Source organism: Littorina saxatilis, linkage group LG15, assembly GCF_037325665.1.
Source record: "Littorina saxatilis isolate snail1 linkage group LG15, US_GU_Lsax_2.0, whole genome shotgun sequence".
NCBI lineage: Eukaryota > Metazoa > Mollusca > Gastropoda > Littorinimorpha > Littorinidae > Littorina > Littorina saxatilis.
The window spans coordinates 30,646,448-30,671,646 of NC_090259.1; the positions used below are offsets into that span (position 1 = coordinate 30,646,448).

The following is a 25,199-nucleotide window of genomic DNA, read 5'->3' on the forward strand; positions in this document are numbered from 1 at the left end:
GAGAGCGTGTTTTCAATAATAAATGGTAACTACTGCTGTTGCCGCTGCTGCTGCTGCTGCTGATGATGATAATGATAATGGTTATGATGATGCTGACAAAGCTGATGACGACAACGACCACGACGATAATGATGATGGCAAGAATATGGGGTTGAGGCCAAAGGAGCGGTGTCGTTGACATTGATTGGATTAAGAGCAATACAGCAGAAGACTTTTACCGCGTCAGCATTTGTGCATCTCTTTCTCTCTGTCTTTACCTCTGTGTGTTCATTTCTCTCTATCTCTGTGTTTCTCTCTATCTCTGTGTTTCTCTCTGTCTATGTCTCTCTCTCTCTCTCTCTCTCTCTCTCTCTCTCTCTCTCTCTCTCTCAACAATAAATACATTATGTTTGCGATTTAAAACAGGTTTTTGAAACTCCAAATCAATACAATGTGACAAATCTAAACACAAATCTTAATCATTCAAAGAAAACCCTCTACAAGGCCAAAAGGGAGAAGAGAAGAAAAAACGCTATACAATCTTTACTATAGTTGTCGTACAACTCGAATGCAACAGCAATTTACAAAGCTCACCCCCCTTCTCTTTTGATCAAAGAAACCTCTGCTACAGACAAAATATCAACGATACCCCAATGTATTCCTCGTCTTCTCGCTCGATGTATTATAAGCATTAATACTGTCACCCCCTAACTCACATTCGATTCAGCATATACCATATCCCAAGCCCGGGGCTTTACATTTGGACAAGACAGAGTATCTCCCGTTCTGCTCTTATTCTCTTCCTTTGCGTCGGAACACTACTAGACGCGCTGGGGTTCTACTTCCGTCTCGCGTTCTTCGTCTTTTGGAAGCACGTACAACACATATATGTGAGCTTTTTCTGTAGCTTTTTTCTGTGTGGCCGAATGTTGGTTGTGATTGAGTGTTTTATGGCTGCAGGGTGAAAGGAGTGTTCAAGGAAGAAGTTTGTGTGTGTGTGTGTGTGTGTGTGTGTGTGTGTGTGTGTGTGTGTGTACGTGTGTGTGTGTGTGTATGTGTTGGAAAGTGCAAGCATTTTACCCTCTTGCATCTGCAGGAATGAATTATCTAAAATACCGACTGCCAATCAGAAGGATACTATTACATTTATACGCATTCGTTATTCTCCTCCGATTCATTCCAACAAATAAGGAAAATACGTGGAGCTCAAAATGTTTATATAGCTCACTGGTAAAGCATGTATATATATATCAAACGTTCAGCATTCACACACTTATACACAATACGCCCAGGGTTCTAGATGAGTAAATTATGTGTTACCCCATCACCAGAACAGCGTAGTATAGTTCATCTGTGTTTCTCCATCACCCAGCCGACGCGGCGACTCCTGGCGTGGTCCGTATAGTCCGGTTATAAGATCACGTCGCTCTGCTTCGTGCATCTTCATTTCTTCATGCGTTTGCTTGAATGTTCTGACAAGCTCTCGCGAATCCCATCTTCTGTCTGGGAAGACTCCGGCGGAAGTAATTCTTGAGTCAGTATTTCCATAGGCATAACACACACAGCAATTCACTCATCATTCACCCTGGGCTGTAATTACACTCCACATTCAACCACACACACACACGAATTCTTAAATAACTACTGTCAATACTAATATTAATTCCCATCCTTGTCCGAGTTATTTATCCACACATTAAACAACAACTATTCAGAATATCCAGATTAAGAACTAGTACAATGAATACTTAACACAACAGCGAATATTAAGAATGCTTATTCATAATCATACTAATGTTCCTTAGCGAAAACATATCTTGAAAAATAGTTTACCTGAGCATGCGAGCAAAGAATCTTCCCCACTTGCCGCTACATGACGTGCATGTGTTCCCGTCGCAAACCAGAACCATACCTATTGTTCTGTTTCTGTTTGTCTGTCTCTCTCTTAGTCTCTCTTTGTCTCTCTGTCTTCGTCTCGCTCTGTATCTCTGGCTCTGTCTGTTTGTCTGTCTGTCTGTCTCATCTCTCTCTCTCTCTCTCTCTCTCTCTCTCTCTCTCTCTCTCTCTCTCTCTCTCTCTCTCTCTCTCTCTCTCTCTCTCTCTCTCTCTTAATCAAAGACGTAAAAGTAACTTGATTGCCTCGTCTCAAAAACCGTTACATAAAAATGGAAGCGAAACTGTTCTTTCCTGGAAGAAAACTCACCCACGGGCAATACAGTCAGGTGAAATAAAACACAACTGGCAGATCTGTGAAGATGAATGAAACTGACCTTAAGTCAATCAAAGCAATCAAATGACCGCGGCTAAAAATCGTGAAACTCGTAATCAATCTACGGCGTTATGTATAGGACACTTTGAAAGTTATCTGAAGTTGTTATCTAGAATTGTTCCAGATGACGGAGCTCTTTGAAGGAGTTACAATACAGTTACTTTCTACGAAACTTATAGTGCTTGATCAAGAAACGGTGTAGTCAAGCGACTCGCTACCAAACTGACAACTCTTGATCACAACGCTGCCAGGAACCTCAGAGACGTCTGGGAGTGTGATTCAGATTTGTTCCTAAGGACGAATTGAATTTCTTTGATGAGGTAACTATTTTTCACCAGCCTCTGGCGACCTGAACACAACTGGCCTTTCGAAGCATTTCCTTTTAAACTACGTCAACTAAGCCTAAAGGAACAAAACACAAACAAGTCGCGTAAGGCGAAATTACTACATTTAGTCAAGCTGTGGAACTCACAGAATGAAACTGAACGCACTGCATTTTTTCACAATGACCGTAGTCCGCCGCTCGTGCAAAACGCAGTGAAACTGACGAGACTGTTTAGCGCGGAAGTGGTTTCGCTGTGCTGCATAGCACGCTTTTCTGTACCTCTCTTCGTTTTAACTTTCTGAGCGTGTTTTTAATCCAAACATATCATATCTATATGATTTTGGAATCAGGAACCGACAAGGAATAAGATGAAATTGTTTTTAAATCGATTTCGGAAATTTGATTTTGATCATAATTTTTATATTTTTAATTTTGAGAGCTTGTTTTTAATCCGAATATAACATATTTATATGTTTTTGGAATCAGAAAATGATGAAGAATAAGATGAACGTAAATTTGGATCGTTTTATAAAAAAAAGAATTTAATTACAATTTTCAGATTTTTAATGACCAAAGTCATAATTAATTTTTAAGCCACCAAGCTGAAATGCAATACCGAAGTCCGGCCTTTGTCGAAGATTGCTTGGCCAAAATGTCAATCAATGTGATTGAAAAATGAGGGTGTGACAGTGCCGCCTCAACTTTTACAAAAAGCCGGATATGACGTCATCAAAGACATTTATCGAAAAAAATGAAAAAAACATCCGGGGATATCATACCCAGGAACTCTCATGTCAAATTTCATAAAGATCGGTCCAGTAGTTTACTCTGAATCGCTCTACACACACACACGCACACACACACAGACACACATACACCACGACCCTCGTCTCGATTCCCCCTCTATGTTAAAACATTTAGTAAAAACTTGACTAAATGTAAAAAGGATGCAATTTTTTGGTAGGGGTTACCTCATTGTTCACGAGTCTCTTTCACCTAACTGACTATTTGCGGGTAACGCCCCAACAGACCTCTAACCCTATCAAGGACATTAGCTGATGATACGCTAAAATCTCTTTCGCCCCAAATACAACTGGCCTTTTGTAACCTTTCCTTTCAAACGGTGTCAACGAAACCAAATCCCCACAACAAAAAGCCCTTATCACACACGCCCAGACGAGACCTAACACCCGTGACCTTTTCTTGTCGAGTATCCCCACAAGTATACAGCAGTACACTGTCACTTCTGGCTCTTTGTTGGTGTGTGGGTAGCAAGGTTTCGGGTCAGGCCCGGACGGATTTCTTGTCGTCTGGCTGTAGCCCGGGGGTTAGGCTTCTCTAGGTACTCTCTAATGGGCAGAGGCTTGACGAAGAGAAAAGAGAGAGTGCAGGACCCTACATCATACCGAAATCCCTTGGTTTTATCCTCAGCGCATTTGCCAAATTGGGTGAAAGGAACGGGTGGTGGGGGTGTTCCGAGGATAACTTCGTGTAGCACTGTAAAAGAGTGTTGGACAGGAAAAGGGAAAGTAAAGGCTTGTTATACGATGCAAGCCGATACCATGTGTCCAAACTGGGTCAACACGATGGTAACAACATTTGCAACGAATGTTAGTTGGTCAAGTCAAGTCAAGTCAATATTTATTTCAAAAAACCCCTAGGGTTACATGAATAAAATAAATACAAATTGAAATAAACACGACAAAAAAAGATATATGTAATAATGAGACACAACACTTCTAATTAACCGAAAATAAATCAAGCTTAATTCATAACAAAATAATTGTAATCATACATTTTTTTTCTTTCTTTTTTACAGGAATGTATATGTTTCTGTGTGTGATCAAATAATCAGAACTCTTTCAAAATACTCTTACTAAAATATATTAAATGCAATAACTTTCGTTTCTTTGTTAATTCAAATAACTGTTTAAATTTAACTGCATTTGAATTTCTACGAAAATACAATGGTAACAACCTTTTCCTCACATTTTCAAAAAAATGACACTGACATATTTAATGAAATTCATCTCCGAGTTCTCCAGACTGGCATTTAACACATATTCTTTCGTTATGTGGTATATTTAACATTCGGCCTTTCTGTATTGGCAATTTATGATTTAATGTTCTAAAACGTAAAAAAGAGAGTGCTAGGTTATTGGGTAAAATGTTCAAATAATTTTCAAATATAAATGTATCTTTAAACAATCTATAATTCAAACAAGTTTCTTTTTTCATTTAATTCTGAAAACCACGATTGTCTAATCTGTTAATTATTCTCGTCAGTTTTCCTTGTTACTCAATGGGTACTCTAAATGGCACAGAGGCTTGACGAAGAGAAAACAGCGAGTGCACAAGAAAATCTCCTGGTTTTAGCCGAAGCGCACTTGCCAAATTAGGTGAAAGTAACGCACAGACAAACAGCCAGCCAGTAAGCCAGCCATGGAAAGAGAGAGAGAGAGAGAGAGAGAGAGAGAGAGAGAGAGAGAGAGAGAGAGAGAGAGAGAGAGAATAAGAGAGAGAGAGAGAGAGAGAGAGAATAGAGAGAGAGAGAGAGAGAGAGAGAGAGAGAGAGAGAGAGAGAGAGAGAGAGAGAGAGAGAAAGAAAGAGAGAGAGAGAGAGACAAACAGAGACAAACAGAGACAAAAAGAGACTGAGTTAGAGGCAGAGAGACAGAGACAAGAAGACGGAGACAGAGATTCAAGAGCTGATTTCAAATAATTCTCACTTCATTTAAAAAAAGGGTCGAAACATCCCTCCTCCACGCTGACGCTGATGGCTTTTCTGTGTCCCATTGCCTGCGTTTGTGCTAAACTGCTGAACCGTCCCTAACAAATTGAAGCATGGGAGATCTGGCACGCCATATTTCCAATATCCCAACGGGTCCGATCTGACCATTAAATAGAGAACTGCACGCTTCAATTTGTGCGTGAAACCCATTCGCTTCAGAGCAACACAACATCTTAGCATGCATCGCCGTGACCCACTCCGAGAAAAAAAGAAATATTGGTGATTAATGATGAAAGTAAAACAGAAACAAGTCAAGCAAACTCACTTCAGCCTAATGCTCTAACAAAAAAAGTGCGCTCAGAGAGAGAGAGAGAGAGAGAGAGAGAGAGAGAGAGAGAGAGAGAGAGAGAGAGTGAGAGAGAGAGAGAGAGAGAGAGAGAGAGAGAGAGAGAGAGAGAGAGAGAGAGAGAGAAGGAAAGAGAGAGAAGAGAGAGAGAGAGAGAGAGAGAGAGAGAGAGAGAGAGAGAGAGAGAGAGAGAGAGAGAGAGAGAGAGCAACTTAATACCTTGAGTTTTATCTTTTGAGGATGTGAGAAAGGAACAACTCGCATACAAAAAGGATTCTCATATTCTAAAAATCAAAAGCTCGAAGTCTTATAAGTGTTCCACTTTTGAACACACTTTAACTTGTAAAGATGTGTTCATATAAACACTAAAATGTGTTCACCCTGCTGTAACCAACACTCATAAGGCCATAGTCGCAGAACACTTTAAGAACACTCTCAGTATCACTGCCTTACAATTGGGAAGGACTCTAAATCACATGATTTTGAGCAAAGAAGACGGTTATGTTGAAACAAGTATTTCACAATGTCTTGTTCAAGAATATCGGAGTTTTTTTTTAGATTTATAAAATAATTGTACTTTCTATTTAGGGTCACAAAGTACTACATATGAAGGAGCCCGTTTTTATTCTATTGTAACCTAGTTTTGCCTTTTTTGTGTGTAATTTTTTCATAATTTTATTCAACATCATTATTTTTAATACAGCATTTGATCCAAAAAGAGACAGTTTCTGAAAATGCAAAAAAAAAGCCAGGTCCACGTGTATCACTTTTGAAGCCCATGTTAGGTGGCCAACGGGACAATCACCGGCACGGTTGGCCTAGTGGTAAAGCGTCCGCCCCGTGATCGGGAGGTCGTGGGTTCGAACCCCGGCCGGGTCATGCCTAAGGCTTTAAAATTGGCAATCTAGTGGCTGCTCCGCCTGGCGTCTGGCATTATGGGGTTAGTGCTAGGACTGGTTGGTCTGGTGTCAGAATAATGTGACTGGGTGAGACATGAAGCCTGTGCTGCGACTTCTGTCTTGTGTGTGGCGCACGTTATATGTCAAAGCAGCACCGCCCTGATATGGCCCTTCGTGGTCGGCTGGGCGTTAAGGAAACAAACAAACAAACAAACAAACAAACGGGACAATCCAGAACACAGTGTTGAATTAAACCTACGCAAACTCCCCTTGAACACACATGTGTTCGTCTCGTGCTGTTCGGTGCTGAAAAGTACGTGTCACCGCTGTTTGGAAACAGTGTTAGAAGTGTTCAGATAGCAAACGTTGCTCCTGGTCATCACATTGTGAACACTTTAAGTGTTAGTTTGAACACACTTTTACAGATTGTGATCATAGAAAGCGAGCAACATTTGTCATACAATTTAGAGTGTAACCACAAACCATTCAGTACTTTCAAAGCGGTCATTTTCGTGAAAACATAAACCATACGCTACTAACAGTAAAAGGATAAGTGCAAGTCATCACAGCATATTTAGCATATTTCCTATCTACAGTAACAATTCAACGTCAAGGAAATAACGAAACGAATACTCAATAACCCACTTACCAGATATACATTATTTCTTGAGCTCTGTTTTCCGTTTTCGTCAGTAGCAGACCCAAATTTCCGTTCAATCGACGTTATAGATGAACTGACATTACTGCAATGAGCAACCGTTGTTGTCGAACAAGACGAGATAATGCAAACTATGCCCGATGTGGTGTCATGAACTGCATTCAAACACAGACCCGCATTTCCGCTAGATCTATACATGTACATAGACAGTCTTACATTACTTGTATTGGCTCTCTTTGTTGTCCGATCTGTGGAAAAAACTCTTATCATGTCCAATGACGTTCTCATCAACGGTATCAACTTACAGATTCGCGATTATCCGTATAGTCCATGTCGCAGCGGAATTAATATCGCATCTATTAGCATCCTGTGTTGTCAAACAAGCATGCAGAGACAATAGAAGCAATTGACGACGTAATAGTATTTCATCAACTTTCTTGACTCACATAACCAAATTTCCATTGGACCCACGCACATAAAGTGACATCACGATTAAAAACATCCTTTGCTGTCAACGGAGAAAATAATGATAAGATACACCCGGCGTTTTATCCACTGTATTCATTACAGACACACACACACACACATTTCTGTTAAATCCATGCACATGGATGAAGTGAATTTGTATATATTAACACCCTGTGTTGTTAAACAAGAGACGACGATGCACGTTATGCCCAATGTGTTTCCATCAACTATATACTCACTCTCAATTGCCTCTCTCTCTCTCTCTCTCTCTCTCTCTCTCTCTCTCTCTCTCTCTCTCTCTCTCTCTCTCTCTCTCTCTCTCAATTAAACTGTGTCAGTGTCTCTCTCTCTCTCTCTCTCTCTCTCTCTCTCTCTCTCTCTCTCTCTCTCTCTCTCTCTCTCTCTTTCTCTTTCTTACATACCCGGATTTCCTCTAGGTCAATGAACACAGATAAACACAGATTACTTCCAGTAGCCAGCGTCCTTCTTTGTCAAAATCTACACCCGATGTGTTGTCGTCAACAGACACGAACTTCCATTGCATCCACCCACGTACGTATAGATACAGTGAATGTACATCGATTGGCATTCTTTGTTGTAAACCACGCAAAGACAATTGCATCTCTCCGCCGACACTTCCAAGACACGAGTTCTACAGTGTGAAAACAGAAATGTTGACGTGTTACACCATGACTGTCGGGCGGGAACTATCAAGTATTTTCATTGAAATGTTAAAGCATGCAGTTATCACGTTGTTCATTGTCTGTTCGGCTCAGTCGTCTACTGGGAACCCGAGCTTCGTAAAATGTTACGCCTTTGTTGTAGATTGAACGGAAATTGCGGAGAAAAAGACGTACTGTAGGTAACCTGAAACCTACAAAAATCTCTGCAAATCCGATTTGGTCGGAAATTCGTGTTGAGTTACAATGCTTAGCAAAGTACATGTAAACACTGACTTGTACTAAGATAACGTTTTGTAACTTACCGCAGATGTCAATCGTTTGCTGAGACAAAAACAAAGGTGTGTGTGTGTGTGTGTGTGTGTGTGTGTGTGTGTGTGTGTGTGTGTGTGTGTGTGTGTGTGTGTGTGTGTGTGTGTGTGTGTGTATGTATGTATGTATGTATGTGTATGTGTGTGTATGTGTGTGTGTGTGTGTTCCGTCTGCAAGTGTTATTGGAAACACTACACACACACACGTTTGAACTTTACTGAACTTTTCATAAGCATTAACTGCGTTTTAATCATCACTGTACTTGCAGGTGCGTTCGAGAAGCTGTTCAACCGCCTCCCCAACCACGTCATCACGGTTTCTCATAAAAGGAAAGTACCGGAAGTCAGCGTGGAGCAGTGCGCGCGCCGCTGTGTCTTCGAGATGAGCTTCCGGTGCAAAGGTTTTGACTACGAACCCCAACACAGAAACTGTTGGCTGACGGATCTCAGCGTGGAAACCAGCGGGGCTGGAGTCAAGTATCACAAGGGGGCCGACTTCTTCGAGAGAATTTTAGGTGGGGGAAAAAGTTTACTTTTACGTTCTCAAGGAAATGTGTAAATGCATGCTTCAATGGTAAAATGGGGAAAATAGAGGAATGCACGAATGAAGAGGCTTATAAAGAAGACACAGACGCAGAGAGACAGAGAGAAAGACCGAGAGACACGCCGACAGACAGACCAGACAGACATGCAGGCAGACAGACCAGACAGACATGGAGGCATACAAACATGACAGACATGTAGACAGACAGACAGACAGACAGACAGACGGGCAGACAAACAGACAGACATACAGACAGACAGACACACAGACATACAGACACACAGACAGACAAGACAAGACAGACATGCAGGCAGACACTTAGACAGAAAGACATGCAGGCAGACAGACAAACAGACAGACAGACAGACAGATAGAAAAATGGCAACAGACAGCAAGAGTTAAGAACGACACAGGAAAAGACAAACACAAAGACAGACAAACAGACACACCCACATACAAATGTAAACACGCACGCACTCATGCACACATACATTTCAATTAAACTTGTTCGCATGTTTCAGTCCTTCGCCTATTTGTAGGGCTGGCAGGTATATCTTGACCTAATTGTTACTCATAGCTCTGTCGGTGTCACATCCAGACAGGTTTAAGAGATCGTCTTTAACTTTGAAAGTTTAATCTTATATTGTTACTATTGTTGCATTCCAAGTATTCCTCCCTGTTCAATTTTATGTTTCCCCCCCCGTTCAGTTAGCCCCTCAGTGCATAGCTGTCTGTCATCCCCTTTGCCTGTATGTCTGCATGTCTTTCTGTGTGTTTGTCTCTCTGCCTGTCTGTTCCTCCGCCCGTCTATGCCTGTCTGTTTGTACCTGTCAAGCACCCTGCTTGCCTTTCTGTGTGTATTTTAATCTGTCTGCCCTCGTGTGTCATTTTCCACCCCCCCCTATCTCTCCCATTGTATCTGTCTCCCTCTGTCTCTATTTCTCTATATCTCTCTCTTCCACCCACCCACCGACCTATCTCTGTCTATGTCTGTCTGTCTGTCTGTCTGTCTCTCTCTCTCTCTGTCTCTCTCTCTCTCTGTCTCTCAGTCTTTCTCTGTCTGTCTGTCTGTCTGTCTCTCTCTGTCTCTCTCTCTCTCTGTCTCTCTCTCTCTGTCTCTCAGTCTTTCTCTGTCTGTCTGTCTGTCTGTCTCTGTAGGTCTCTCTCTCTCTCTCTCTCTCTCTCTCTCTCTCTCTCTCTCTCTCTCTCTCTCTCTCTCTCTCTCTCTCTCTCTCTCTCTCTCTCTCTCTCTCTAACACCGCGGTTAAGGACAGGTTAGAAGATTAGGCTAAGCCTAAAGCCTTTATCCTTATGTAATAAAGTTCTGAGTTCTGAGTTCTCTCTCTCTCTTTCTCTCTTTTTCTGCCTTATTTTCTTACTTTCCCAGTTTCTCAGTTTCACTCAGAAACTCTGTTTCACTGTCGTTTCAGTTCTCTTTTTCCTTCTTCCTTGGTTTGACTATTTCCCAGCTTTCTAATGGATCTATCTGTCTCCAGAGCCATCCATCGCCTTTGCTCTTGCTTTCCTCACAGGCAGATATTCATCATTTAGGTAAACACAGGTTTGGATCAAGTGAAATGACATTGATCCATGGGCGAAAATGCCCAGAGCCTTGTGTAGTGTGTGTTGTGCTCTCATTATAGCATCTAGACTTGCCTTCGCAGAAAGATCTTGGTTTGCTTAAGGAAAGCCAGATCGAAAGAATTGTACTCAGAGTTCGCTGTAACTGCGTGGCTACTTTTGCGAAAACGATTTTCGTCCGTTTGTTTGGGGTTTAAAATACAAGCAGTGATGTTTAAGATACAGATACAGATATGCCTAGATGCTGAACAATTAGATAGTAATACTTGAATGTGTGTTTAATGTGAACATTGCCACGTTAAAAATCTAGCAGTATTGTTTTAAAATCAGATAAGCGGTGGGCGTATCAGCTAAAGCATATATATATATATTTATATATTGATATTGTGTGTGTGTGTTTCTGTTGCTATTGTCACTTTGAAAACACCGCGATTTACACTATAATTTTAAGGCAGAGAAAAATAAAAAAAGCAGCACAAAAAAACGATACATTCACAGATATTTCGACCCAACGGTCTTTATAATATATAATATAATATTATTCTGAATTTTGGAACGTTGGCAGTCTCTTTGTTTTTGGATTTAAATGCAGCACAGTAATGCAAAAGTCCAAGGTTGGTTCGCTTCTACTCTGCCATATTTCGCTTCTCTCTTTGTCTTTGTCTTTTAATTCATTTATTTCCCGAGTCCCCTTATTTGCTGTATATACAATCAATCAATCTTTCTTCACGTTATTCGTATAGATCAGTATAAAGCCAAAAACGTAATTGCGTTATTCGTCAACTGTCCCCATTTTGCCTAAAACGCAACTAATCCCAACTATTCACGAATAAGGCATCTGTAAGTTAAAATTAGACATTGCTGTTGTTGTTTTTTGTTTGTTTGTTTGTTTGATTTTTTTCTTTTCTGTTTTTTTTTCTTTTTGAAAAAGGCGAATTTTATTCTACATGGTGCATTGCAAAAGGGTAGTGAGTAACCCAAAAATATGACAAACGTTATTAGTCCGAAGAGCCTTTCTTCATCAGTAAACAAAGAATGAAGCGTCGAGTCTTCTCCAAATTATATGAGCATCCTTTCACATTAACACATACCAAAAATCACTTTGGCGCGGCCTCTGAAGAAAACAAAATGTTGTTGTTGTTGTTGGTTTTGGTTTTGGTGTTGTTGTTGTTGTTGTTGTTGTTGTTGTTGTTGTTGTTGAATAACATGAATGTGACACTTGCGTCAGCATCAGTACACCTACTTGTCAACACATATCTTTGTTCGTGATACCATTACCTGTAGTATTTGTCTGTTTTACAAAAGAAATATGCACTATGTGAATTAAGATTGCCTCCTTTGAGAACAGCATGGACAGAGTTTTGAAGGCATTTCACACTAAAGTATTAGACAAATAAAGTAAATATTAACAAATAAAGTAAAATAACGAAACAGAAATCTTTGTTTTATTATCTAAGCAGCTGTTTGTCTACTTTCTGAATTAAACTATCTTACTGCCAGTTAACAAACTCGCGTACAGGTGTAAAATAGCGATGCATAGGCATAACAGTCATTGCATATCCTTGTTTGCCGAGATTGGGGACATACAGACTCTTGACCTTTCTGGACCTGTGGAACTTTGCTTATGAAATAAGCATATTGTCAGAACAGAATTGAAGTCTGTAACCCATCCTTTCGTTTCCCTGCAACAAGCCGTGTTTCGCTCATGTGATATTAAAGGCACAGTAAGCCTCCCGTAAACCATCACAGATACTGTCAGGCTTTTACACACAGTACAAACACCCTTCCATTTGAACGCTCACCAAACGGGAACATCCTAGGTGCCCTACGTAAAAAGCGAGCAATTTTTAAAGAATTAATTTTGCGGATTGTCTCTCAGACAATCAGACCGTACCGTGGTGCGTTTTGGCGTTAGACCTAACTTTTAAAATCTAAATAATAAATTGACAGCTTGTTACACAAACATTCTTAAATCATAAAAGAATTTTTTTTTCCATCAAGACAAGATCAGTACAATTCGAAGTTTTGAAAGTTTGAAAAAAGAAAAACCCGGAAGCAGGGTCACGCAAGGTCGTGGTTCTCGTAGCAGACGACGGTTTATGCCTATCGTCAGTTCCTCTGAACAGTCAAAAGACATCGCTTGAGTTCTTGTGAACCACAGCCGTTTGTTTCGTGCATAGTCAGAGGTACATAATAACGTGCTATTGCAGATAAGCTCACATCGAGTCGCATTCAAATTACTAACTGACGACTACATTGTGAAAAAGGGAAACTGGATCACACGGGTTCACAATGGCTTCGGGGTAAGATAAACCACGCAAAAATAAATTCTTTGAAAATTGCTCGCTCTTTACAGAGGGCACCTAGGATGTTCTCAAGCGGTGAGTGTTTAAATGAAAGGGTGTTTGTACTGTGTGTAAAAGCCTGACAGTATCTGTGATGGTTTACGGGAGGCTAACTGTGCCTTTAAGCCAACATTGATGACTTGTATGGCATTAATCCATGTCTCGACAATGCCTATGAATACGAATGACGTCACTGAAGGCTGTGCCTTATTCTTATAAATATACCATATCGACATGGATACAATTCATACTCTTAGCTTTCAGCAGAGAAGTTTGTGTGTTCGTGCATGGGCTGCAACTCCCACGTCTTTTACGTGTATGACTGTTTTTACCCCACCATATAGGCAGCCATACGCCGCTTTCGGGGGAAGCATGCTGGGTATTTTGGTGTTTTTATAACCCACCGAACTCTGACATGGATTACAGGATCTGTTCCGTGCGCACTTGGTCTTGTGCTTGCGTGTACACACGAAGGGGGATAAAGCACTAGCAGGTCTGCACATAAGTTGACCTTGGAGATCAAACAAATCTCCACCCTTAACCCACCAGGCGGCCGCGGCCGGGATTTGAACTCACGACCTTCCGATTAGGAGGCCGATGTCTTATCCACTAGTCCACTGCGCCCGTCCAGCGGAGAATTAACATACGGACATACTGGAATAACATAAAATAATTTGCTTTCAGATGGACCACTGGCAAGCTTCGTCAACTACGGCTCCGGCTCTCTCCCACTTTTGGACGGATACCAGATCTACCACAAGGTCATGTTTGGCCTGACCCTCGGCGCATGTGCACAGCTGTGCTTGACGCAGACGTCATTCGAGTGCGCCAGTTTTGACTTTTCGTTCAGCGACAAGTCATGTCACATGAGTGAATACATTGCCGCCAACCTGAACGGACTGAACCATGACGTCATGCCTACCTACAAGATCATGCACTACGAGAAGAAAGGTATGGAAATGTTGTTTTGAATTAATTTACAATGTTGGTAATGTTCAAAAATGGTGTCCCACATCAACTTTCATTATTATCAGTGCACCATGGAATTCTGTCCCTTAAGCATAATGCAATTATGATAGACAGACAAAATCGAATGTTAATGTCAAAAGCAATGCTCTTCACTGCGATTTTAAATTTAGTGTCAATACAATGTTGCGATTCTCTTTAGGCCTGTCCAGACTTGGACGCCGTTTTACGGTATATGTGCCGCAGGCCGTTTTGTGCGTCGCGCGGGATTTTGCCGAGTGGCCACACATCGACGACTTTTTTCACAACGCGGTATCAGTGGAGCGGAAGCGTCAAGGTCACCTGACAGGAAGGTCAACACGCTAGCGGTAATTTGCTAGCCGCCATGTTGTGCTTAGAGTCTACCCACAATCCAACTCGATTTGACGGTTGACGTCATCGCTCTGGTTTTCTCTGATTGGTCAAATTTCCGTCGTTCTATTTCTGTGTCAGAGAAATTAGAACACGCTCTATTCTGTCTGCAGATAACGCTTCGCGATCATAGCCCGCAGCGGCGTGCCCCGCGGGACCGTTTTGAGCATAAGTCAAAATGGACAGGGTCAGCCTGGAGTGTCTGGACAGGCCTTTAGTCTGTGATGTTTGGTACCTTGCACCAGGGCTGAGATGCACGAAGCGAAATTGAAGCTTGAGTATTGCGATTACTGTGGATGTTTAGCAGAGTTGACCTGTTGGGTGTACATCTTTGCTTGTCTGTCGAGCGACCAGCCTGAATGACAGTTTGCTCACTTGCTTGTTTCTCTGCCTTGTCTGTCTGCCTGCATACCAGTACAAGGCATGTGAACATACCGTGCGTGGTATATATACCGACACTCTGCCTGTCTCTTGGGCTCTTTTTGTGTGCCAGTCTGAATGTACTATGTCTCTATGTCTATTTCTACCCTCTGTTTCTCTCATTATCGACCCGTCTGTCGATCTGTTTCTGTCCCTCTGTGTTTCTGTGGCTATACGTCTATTTCTATCTCTCTGTTTCTCTCTCTCTGTCACCACGTCTTGGTCTCTCTGTCTGTATCTCTCTCTGTCTGTCTCAGTCTCTGTCTTTATGTGTCTGTGCTCTCTCTCTCTCTCTCTCTCTCTCTCTCTCTCTCTCTCTCTCTCTCTCTCTCTCTCTCTCTCTCTCTCTCTCTCTCTCTCTCTCCAACACACCGACTAACCAGCCAACGAACGAACTCAACAGCATACCACATGAACACATCCATTCCAGATCAAAGGCCCACTCCTGCCCATGAAAACAGCTTGGCTGACCATCTCAGAATGCTTTTTGTTGTTGTAAAGAACATCCCTCCAGTTGAAAACGTACCTCTGTGCAGGGTAGGGTTGTTTTGTATCAATCTATTTCTTAACGGACACTGGTGGCAAACTTTGAAATAGTTTCATCTAAAAACGTACCACTCTTTACAGCGAGCACCCACGCTCTTGAATTTGGTATAATTATGTATACATGGTGGGATTGTCTTTTCTAGACAGATCTGAGATTTGGATCGCGATCGAGTCGGACTGTTTTTACGCGAAAAAATGTGCCTTCAACTAACATCGTTATCGTGTAGCTAAATCCGTCTGGCTACAAGACAAAGACATCTCAACTTATACCCCTGTGGGATACAACCCTGTATGTGACTGTACTGAGAATGTCCCCAGACAAAGCAAAAGCCATCGCTGGCAAGTAAAGCTGCGGTCTTGGCGAATGTTCTGTCGGATGCAGGCTTAGCGTTCGTCCTTGACTCTTGGAAAACGTAGTACTGTGACAATGGAATTAACCGTCTTGGCACTTAGAAGCCATCGAGGCGAGGTTAATGCATTTAGCGAGAGGAGAGAGGTGGAGAGCGAGTGTGTCGCAAAACAAGACGAAGGTGGGAAGATTCTCATCTTGTGGTGAACAATTACATGCGGTCGTAGGGTGGATCGATCGGTTTCTCTGTAGTGTATCGATTTGTTTGTTCTTTTGTTCGTTATTCATTCATTTTCATTATAGTTGAGTCTGTATCTGTCTCTTTTTTTTCTAACTCTCCGTCTCTGTCATTGTCTGTGTCTGTCTCTCTCTCTCTCACGCTCTCTCTCTCACTCTCTCTCCCTCCCTCCCTCTCCTTCTCTCTCTCGCTCCCCCTCTCTCTCTCTCTCTCTCTCTATCTGGCTGTCTCACTCTCTCTCTCTCTCACTATCTCTCTCTCTGACTCTCTCTCTCTCCACTCTCTCTCTCTCTCACTCTCTCTGTGTGTCTATCTGTGTGTCTATCTGTGTGTCTCACTCTCTCTATCTCTCTCACTATCTCTCTCTGTCACTCTCTCTCCCTCCCTCCCTCTCCTTCTCTCTCTCGCTCCCCCCCTTCCCCCTCTCTCTCTCTCTCTCTCTATCTGTCTGTCTCACTCTCTCTATCTCTCACTCACTATCTCTCTCTGACTCTCTCTCTCCACTCTCTCTCTCTCTCTCTCTCTCTCTCTCTCTCTCTCTGTCTATCTGTGTGTCTATCTGTCTGTCTCACTCTCTCTCTCTCTCTCTCACTCACTATCTCTCTCTCTGACTCTCTCTCTCCACTCTCTCTGACTCTCTCTCTCTCCACTCTCTCTCTCTCTCACTCTCTCTGTGTGTCTATCTGTGTGTCTATCTGTGTGTCTCACTCTCTCTATCTCTCTCTCTCTCTCTCTCTCTCTCTCTCTCTCTCTCTCTCTCTCTCTCTCTCTCTCTCTCATTATGCTTTTGTCTGTTTGTCTTTGTGTTTCTGTTTCTCTAGCTCGCTCTAGTTTTCTCTCATTCCTTTCATCCCCATTATTCAGATTAAAGAAATGAATCCCTAATACGGTTTTCTCAGGAGCATTACCAAGGGATTAAAGACGCTAATACTCACCTTCTTGATTAAGGTCTCAGAGAAATTAAAGAAGCTCAGTAGACGCGACTCTAAAAGGCAAAAAACACACTAGAAATGGTCAGATTATGTGGACTGTCACACAGATTCACAGTCAGACGCAGACACACTTGCAACAATGTACACAGTTATTTAGTCTGGAAAGAAATGCAGAGGTGTGGAATTCAAGGAAAGATAGAGATTTTCATTTTCAGTTTATTTTCTTTACTTTATTATCCGATTGATGGAACATTCGTGTCGCCTCCTCCCAGAGGAAAGCTAGCGCTACCCGTGTTTGTGGGTGTTTAGGTGTAATCAGCATTTATGGCAGAATAAAATAGGTATTTTAAGTACTACTGTGGTGACATGGATACTCTCTCTGACTCTGCATAATTATTACGCGTGTCCGTCCCGAGCCTGGATTCGAATTGTGCTTCCCATGGATCACAAGTCCAGTGTTTTTCCAACGTAGCTTCCCGGCGGGTTGCACGGCTATCTTCTTCTTCTTCTTCTTCTTCTCCTTCTTCTTCTCCTTCTCCTTCTTCTTCTCCTTCTTCTTCTTCTCCTTCTCCTTCTCCTTCTCCTTCTCCTTCTTCTTCTCCTTCTTCTTCTTCTTCTTCTTCTTCTTCTTCTTCTTCTTCTTCTTCTTCTTCTTCTTCTTCTTCTTCTTCTTCTTCTTCTTCTTCTTCTTCTTCTTCTTCTTCTTCTTCTTCTTCTTCTTCTTCTTCGTTCATGGCCTTAGACTCCCACGTTCACTCATGTTTTTTTTTAGCACGAGTTGATGTTTACGTGTATGACCGTTTTTACTCCGCCATTCAGGCAGCATACGCCGATTTCGGGGGAGGCATGCTGGGTATTTTCGTGTTTCTATAACCCACCGAACTCTGACATGGATTACAGGATCTTTTCCGTTCGTACTTGGTCTTGTGCTTGCGTGTACACATGAAGGGGGTTAAGTCACTAAGCGGGTCTGCACATAAGTTGACCTGGGAGATCGGACAAATCTCCACTCTTAACCCACCAGGCGGCAGCGACCGAGATTCGAACTCACGACCTCCCGATTAGGAGGCCAATGTCTTACCACCACGCCACTGCGCCCGTCAGCATGGCTATCAAACTGGATAGCTTTTAGGTTCATACAGATGTAATATACTTTCTTTCCCGTGTACACGATCATGTAAACTAAAACGGATCTAATACCTGACAGTTGCGGCCCTATGCTCCACAGGGAGTCTACAGGAATAAGTCAAGTAAGTCAATACCTGACAGTACGTCCCCACAAGTCACAGGAATGGCGAAATGGATAGGCGTGTAAATGATTACATATTTTTGAGGAAATATGTCGGGGAAAATTATGACCATAGCAAGCAAAGTATTGCTCGTTTTTTTTAAAGTCATGAACATGCACCAACAGTCGAATGAATAAACGATGTGTGTCGTTAATTTGAGTGCAAAAAACCGGCTTGTCGGCAGAATTGAAAATACGGAATTTCCGGCTGTGGACATTTTCAAAAACCGGAATTCCGGCACCTTGCCGGAAGAGTAGCACCCATTCTGAATGGGAGTTTCCGTAGCTAGTCATTCTAAGTTATCTGATAATGTTCAAGGGAGTGAGTTGGTAAGAGTTAATACTATTTTAATTATTGTATCCACGATCATGTTCACAAACACAGACCTGTCTACGCTTTGACATGGAATAACAACACTCCATCACTTGGGCATTTTCCAGAAATCAACACCCTGGCTTCGTTCTCTGCAGTTTTTGTAATCAATTTTGTGGGTGACACTTCCGTCAATCTGCAAAATCATATCCCTGTCAAAAAATAATTCACCAGCTCCATTGCAAAGCCCACCGCCGAACCTCTTCAAATATCTTTTCTTTTTTGTTTTCTTTTCATTTTCCGTTCATCTCGACGCCTTACACACAAGTGCACTCCATCCAAATGAAAATCAGCGGAGGGCACAGCAAGACAAGGAGCCAGAACGCCTAGGGACCGGGTGACAGATTAGCTAGAATATCGCCATCTCAGCAGTCACAATGAAATAAAAGCTTCATAGCAGAATGACTTTTGCCCTTAATACTGAGACTAGAGGACTCTGTGTGCTCAGCTTAGGGATGTATAGTCTAGCTAGACTGCAAAGCTATTCCGATATTTTGACTTTGCGAAGATTTGCTTCAATCTGGTAACGCTACATCGTCTTGTTGTTGTTGTTGTTGTTGTTGTTGTTGTTGTTGTTGTTGTTGTTGTTGTTGTTGTTGTTGTTGTTGTTGTTGTTGAGAAAGCAGCAGTGGGCAACAGTAGTACTGGTAATACTTCTTCTACAAACGGTGTACGCTTTATAATTATATAGCCTTTACATTTTTTTTATAGTGTGCGGCATGGATTAAGGTATGGGAATGTTAGAGTTTAAGTATTGCATTGTTTAAAGGAAGCCAGGTTCGATTTTATAGTTGTGGAAATAACACCGGTGGCCACACATCCAGGTGCTACAGTCGTTGTTGTCGCTGTCGTCGTAGTACCATTAATATTGTTGTTCTTAATCATCCGGTTGTTGCCTGTAAATAAAATAGCAAACAATTTGATTTCTCAATGACAAGACTTGTTTTCATTTTTTGGAAAATAATTAGTTTTCAACAATGGAGCTGAACATTACCTTTCACTTTATCGCCTATTGTTTGTGCGTTTTATCGGCTGATTAGACTGGCCATGTGTCCTTGGACTTTAATTCTAAACGCTTTTTTTTAGACAATCTATTATCTCGCACTGGAATGATGATTCTATTCTGTAGGCAAGCATTGTGTTCAGACGAATTCCATTCAATTTTTTCGCCTGTAGCCAACAATGTATATCCGATATCCCTGTAGGTCTGGCTCTTTTCTTCTATCGCCTGATCTGGGTGTTTTGAATCTGATGAATGCGACGAGATCCTCTGTCAAGGCTTTACAGATATCTTGTTTCTGACATATTTTGAATTGACGGGTTGGCGGAGTTTATCGTTTTGATCAGATAAAAGTTATTCCCCACGGCAATTTTACTTCAACCAATCAGAACAGAACGAACATAATACATGTTTGAACTGGAAGTCAATCATTTTGATCAGGAAAAGTTCAGTCCCAACGGTCATTTCTATTGAACCAATCAGCGCAAAACAAAAAAATCTGCGTGTTTATGATTTGGAAAATAAATTAATAGAGATGATGTCAATCTTGTTGATAAGATGTGCGGCAATTTCATTTCAATCTCTCAAAACAATAGTGACTATGTATGATTGAAAAACAACAGAGCAAACACACAAACAAAGCAAACAAGCATATGTGAACTGAACTCTCCACACTCGTGAACATGACAAAATAACAGTCTGTAAAAAGACATTGAAATCTTTGCCGGGGGCAAGATATCTCAGAGGGAATGTGTTATTAATGATAATAAACGTCCATTTGTAAGATGACATGACACGCCGGAGAAAGCATCCCGTAGTTAAAATTCTCCCGGAAATAATTTTTGAGATAAATTTGATGTTGCAATGTGAAAAACTGACATTTTTGTAAGATAAACACTCTCCTGACATAATCAAGATACCTTCTTTCCGTGTAAAGGATCATGTAAACCAGCATATACCTGACCAGACTTTTACATGGGATAAGAGAATCACAAGACAAGAATGGTAGGTTATAGAACGTTTAATTTATGACAAAACAAAACTTTACATTTACAGTACTTCGACCCCAGATTACCTTGCCAGAGAAGTTCTTGCAAGATTCTGAGATAAGTTCATTATCTGCATCATAAGTGTTTGTCTGTCTGTCTGCTTCAAAGACCACTGAGCCGAACTACCGTAAATGTCGTGTACACTACATTGGGGTATGCACGTTAAAGATCCCACGATTGACAAAAGGGTCTTTCCTGGCAAAATTGTCGTAGGCGTAGATAAAAATGTCCACCAAAATACCCGTGTGACCTGGAATAATAGGCCGTGAAAGGTGGATGCAGCGCCTAAAGGCAGTCGATCTACTGGCCGATGTGAATGCGTGATATATTGTGTAAAAAATTTCATCTCACACGGCATTAATAGGTAACATGCGCCTTGAGTCGCCTTGTGTGGTGAGATACGTGCGCGATATAAATCCTCGTAAAAAAAAAAAAATGATACGTTCCAATAACCTACCCTTTTTCCTTGTTGATTCTGAATCTTAGAACGTTAGCCGTCTATCTGTTTTTAGATTTCATGGAATAAGATCTTTCTTACACTTTGGCTCATGCACAAAATCAACCGTCAACCTGTTTCTTGTGCAAAGTGTTTTGGAAAATCAAGTTAATAAAAGTCATCATTGCCAGTCTGAGACATGAAATCAGAGAGAGAGAGAGAGAGAGAGAGAGAGAGAGAGAGAGAGAGAGAGAGAGAGAGAGAGAGAGAGAGAGAGAGAGAGAGAGAGAGAGAGAGAGAGAGAGAGAGAGAGAGAGATTGAGACAGACAGAGAGAGACTGAGACAGACAGAGAGAGACTGAGACAGACAGAGAGAGACTGAGACAGACACAGACAGACAGACACTGAGAGACATAATATAAATATGCAAGGAACATTGTTTTTGTGGCAGATGAGATATCTTTTATCAAACAAGACGCTATTAAAAGAGAAAAAAACGAGCAATAATAGACCTGCAGTGTTGACTTGAACAAAAGCCATCACAGCTTCAATTTCTGTGACTTCCCCGATAGCATCACGGAATGCGGTTGTTTCTGCTATCGGTTCCGGAAGGGATAAGAGTTGTCCATCTTGGTTGGCAGGCAAGCGGAAGAGATGAAAGTAAGGGGCTGATCGGAGACAAACAGCATAAAAAGAATGAAGTGTTGAACTGAATGGTGTGTGTATATTTGTGTGTGTGTGTGTGTGTGTGTGTGTGTGTGTGTGTGTGTGTGTGTGTGTGTGTGTGTGTGTCGTGAAAAGGATATAAGGAATTGTGTGAATGTGTCTTTGCGCACGCGCGCCTGCATGTATTTGTGTGTTTGTGTGTGTGTGTGTGTGTGTGTGTGTGTGTGTGTGTGTGTGTGTGTGTGTGTGTGTGTGTGTGTGTGTGGTTACGTGCGTGTCTGAGTATCTATGTGTGTGTGTGTGTGAAGCCGATTTCGTAATCTCAGTGTAAGACTTCAAGCAGGAGTGAATGTTACCTCAGTTGAACGCAATTTCAAGAGAAGGTGACTAATTAAATTGCTGGTTTTCCTGTGCTTGGTGAAACTGCTTCAACGTCCGGCAGATTGTGTCAACTTGTTGCTCCACAATCCCATTCTACGGTAGAAGTATTCATCCTTTGAACCGAAAGCTGAAGAAGCCAATGCTAAAATATAATACAAACTTACATAGCGTAAACAACATAATATGTTCATGCCCTCCGTTAAATACACCATTACAACACTGAATACATCTAAATTATAACAACAACATATTCATTGCAGCACATAACATCCAATACACAGTACTATTTGAATGTAATAGGAACGATTTACAATACACGTAATCACGCACAGCTAGGAAACACGAGAAACATTGTCGAATTGAAAATAGCATAAATAGATGTAAACTTTACATAAAATATAGACTCTCTTTTCTTGCCCTGTAAACTATCATGTAAACCATCAAAGATCTGTCTAGGCACATCTGTTGTAACGCGTTTTGTCAAAATGTAAAACATTTTACAAAACGCGGGGCGCGCCCCGTGTTTTGTCAAAACATTTTTACAAAACGCGGGGCGCGCCCCGTGTATTGTCAAAACATTTCACACTTTGTTACAAAACGCGGGGCGCGCCCCGTGTTTTGTAAAAACGTTTTGACAAAACGAGTGGCGCGCCCACAAGACCCCTTATCTTCTTTGAAATTGGAAGTCAAGAAAACTTAGAATCTTCACCATCAAATAATTTCCAAATTGTGTGTCTGTCTGTTTGTATGCTACTCATGCAAATCCACAGTTCAATTAAAAGTCATTTATTTCCTTTTACCCCGATTATTTAAAATATCCTGAATGAAGACCAATATTTGTTTTTGTGTGTTGGTTTGCTTGATAGTTTGATTTGTTGCAATTAAAGGGACAATCAAACAAAAGTCTTTAGGATCATTACATTGTCAGTGGGCATGAATCGTCGCCACCCCCCCCCCCCCCAAAAAAAAATTAATAAATCTGCAAGATGCATTGTTTTGCTTATCTTATAGTCTGCTTTTTCACATTTAAAGGGGTTTCCAGCGGGAGTCAGTGAGAACATAATTTTAAGTCATATAAATGTAAACAAAGATTTTCTGAACGAATATTTTTTTTAGTGTGCGTGTTTGTGTTGCCTTGTGTGATAGCCTGATTTTGCTTAGTTAAATGGACATCAAAGCGGAAACAAATTTGATAATTTCAACGTCATATAAAATGTAAACAAAGATCTTCTGATCAAAAACAACATCTGCTTCTTTGTATATATATGTGGGATAGTTTCATTTTGGTGTTAGTTAAAAGGACATCCAAGCGGAAGTCAATGGGGCCATTTTAAGGTTATATAAATTGTAAACAACGACCTTCTGAACGAAGAATTTTTTTTTTTTGCTTCTGTAATAGTCTGAATTCTCGCAGTTAAAAGGACATTCAGATAAAAGTCATTTTGTTCAATTTAACTCAAAATGTAAATATCCTGAATGACGACCATTTTGTTTTTGTGTTCTGGTTTGCTTGATAGTCTTATTTTTTGCAGTTAAAGCGACAATCAAGTGGAAGTCAGTTGCCATTAATCGTCGCCGAAATAAATGAAATTTTCTGCACGATGCATTATTTTGCTTGTGTTATAGTCTGCTGTTTTGCGTTTAAAGGGGTTTTCCAGCAGGAGTCAGTGATATGATAATTTTAACGTCATATAAATGTAAACAAAGATTTTCTGAACGAATATTTTTTTAGTGTGCGTGTATGTGTGATAGCCTGATTTTGCTTTGTTAAATGGACGTCTAAGCGGAAATTTTTTTTTGTAATTTCAACGCTGTGACGAGCGCAGTTTTTGCTCGGCACTGGGGAGACAAGCGACGCCACTCCATATGCTACACATGCAAATCCACAGCTTTTTCTTCTGTTATGTGACCACAATCAACACGCTGATTTACCTTTCCAAATTGCGTGTCTGTCTGTCTGTCTGTCTGTCTGCGCGTCTGTCTACCCGTATGCTACCCATGCGAATCCACAGTTTACCTCTGATTCAAATCAACACTATAGCTTCTTTGCGGATTATAATCAACACGCATAATTACAAACAGCAACCAGAAGAATCCTGTGGCTAGTGTTTCTATGAGTTTAGAACCGGGAATTCATAATCGCTTGACCAAAAGTGTCACCCCTCCCTCTCAGTTATAGGATGGATACCACCAAGATTTCTAATCGTTGAGCCAACCTTTATTATAAAGAGTATTGCAAAAATGACAATCTTTTGACAATAATATGGAATCGCATATAAATCAAGATATAATATGAAAGCCAACTTCGAAAACTAGCTTTGATGGGGTCTCTGAAATAAACATTTCGACTTGACATGGATTTGACTTGACTTGATTGACTTATCGATTAATTGACCAATCGGTTGCTTGAGAAAAAAAATAGTGTGTGGCTGGTAATGCGCTTAAGGCATGATAAGATTTGTTTTTTTAATTGAAGCATACACTCAGGAATGAAAAAAAAACTGCTACATAGGAATACAGAGGGATTTTGGTTTTTGTGTAATTCGCGAGTGTGGCCGAAATAATTGTCTGAATGATTTGTGATGAGGAAGAATGGAGGTGATGTGTACATGTGAAGAAAACATGGCCAATACTACCAACTGATGAAAACATGACTATTACTACTGTACTAACTAATGAAATACTGCTGTTTTTCATCGGATTAGTAGTAACAGGCCTTATCCAATGAAAGCGATTGTAGGAACAATGTTTTATCAGTTAGTAGTAATAGTCATGTTTTCATCGTTCAGTCGCTAGGCGTCTATCTTATGTAGTGAAATGTTCCCTTGTGAAAATGTGTGCCCTGCTGTCTGAAAGGTGTAAAAAGATTCACCCAATCAGAAGCATTCAAATTGGTGGTCCAGAAACAAGGTGGTGCAACAATACGATTTTTTTTAATTAATCAATTCCCTGTATAACAGCTTGCTGTAAAACTGAAACTGGATGATAGCCCAGAATTCTAGGGTTAT

At 41.1% G+C, this 25,199-nt stretch overlaps 1 protein-coding gene across 1 annotated transcript in view; it reads left to right on the plus strand.

Moving 5' to 3' along the window:
- Positions 1-25,199, plus strand: part of LOC138947983 (uncharacterized) — a 627,639-nt gene that overhangs the window by 17,077 nt on the left and 585,363 nt on the right. The window contains exons 2-3 of the mRNA XM_070319509.1: positions 8,936-9,181; positions 13,821-14,087. Coding sequence (XP_070175610.1) covers positions 8,936-9,181; positions 13,821-14,087 — 513 coding nt within the window. The remainder of the gene's footprint in view (positions 1-8,935; positions 9,182-13,820; positions 14,088-25,199) is intronic.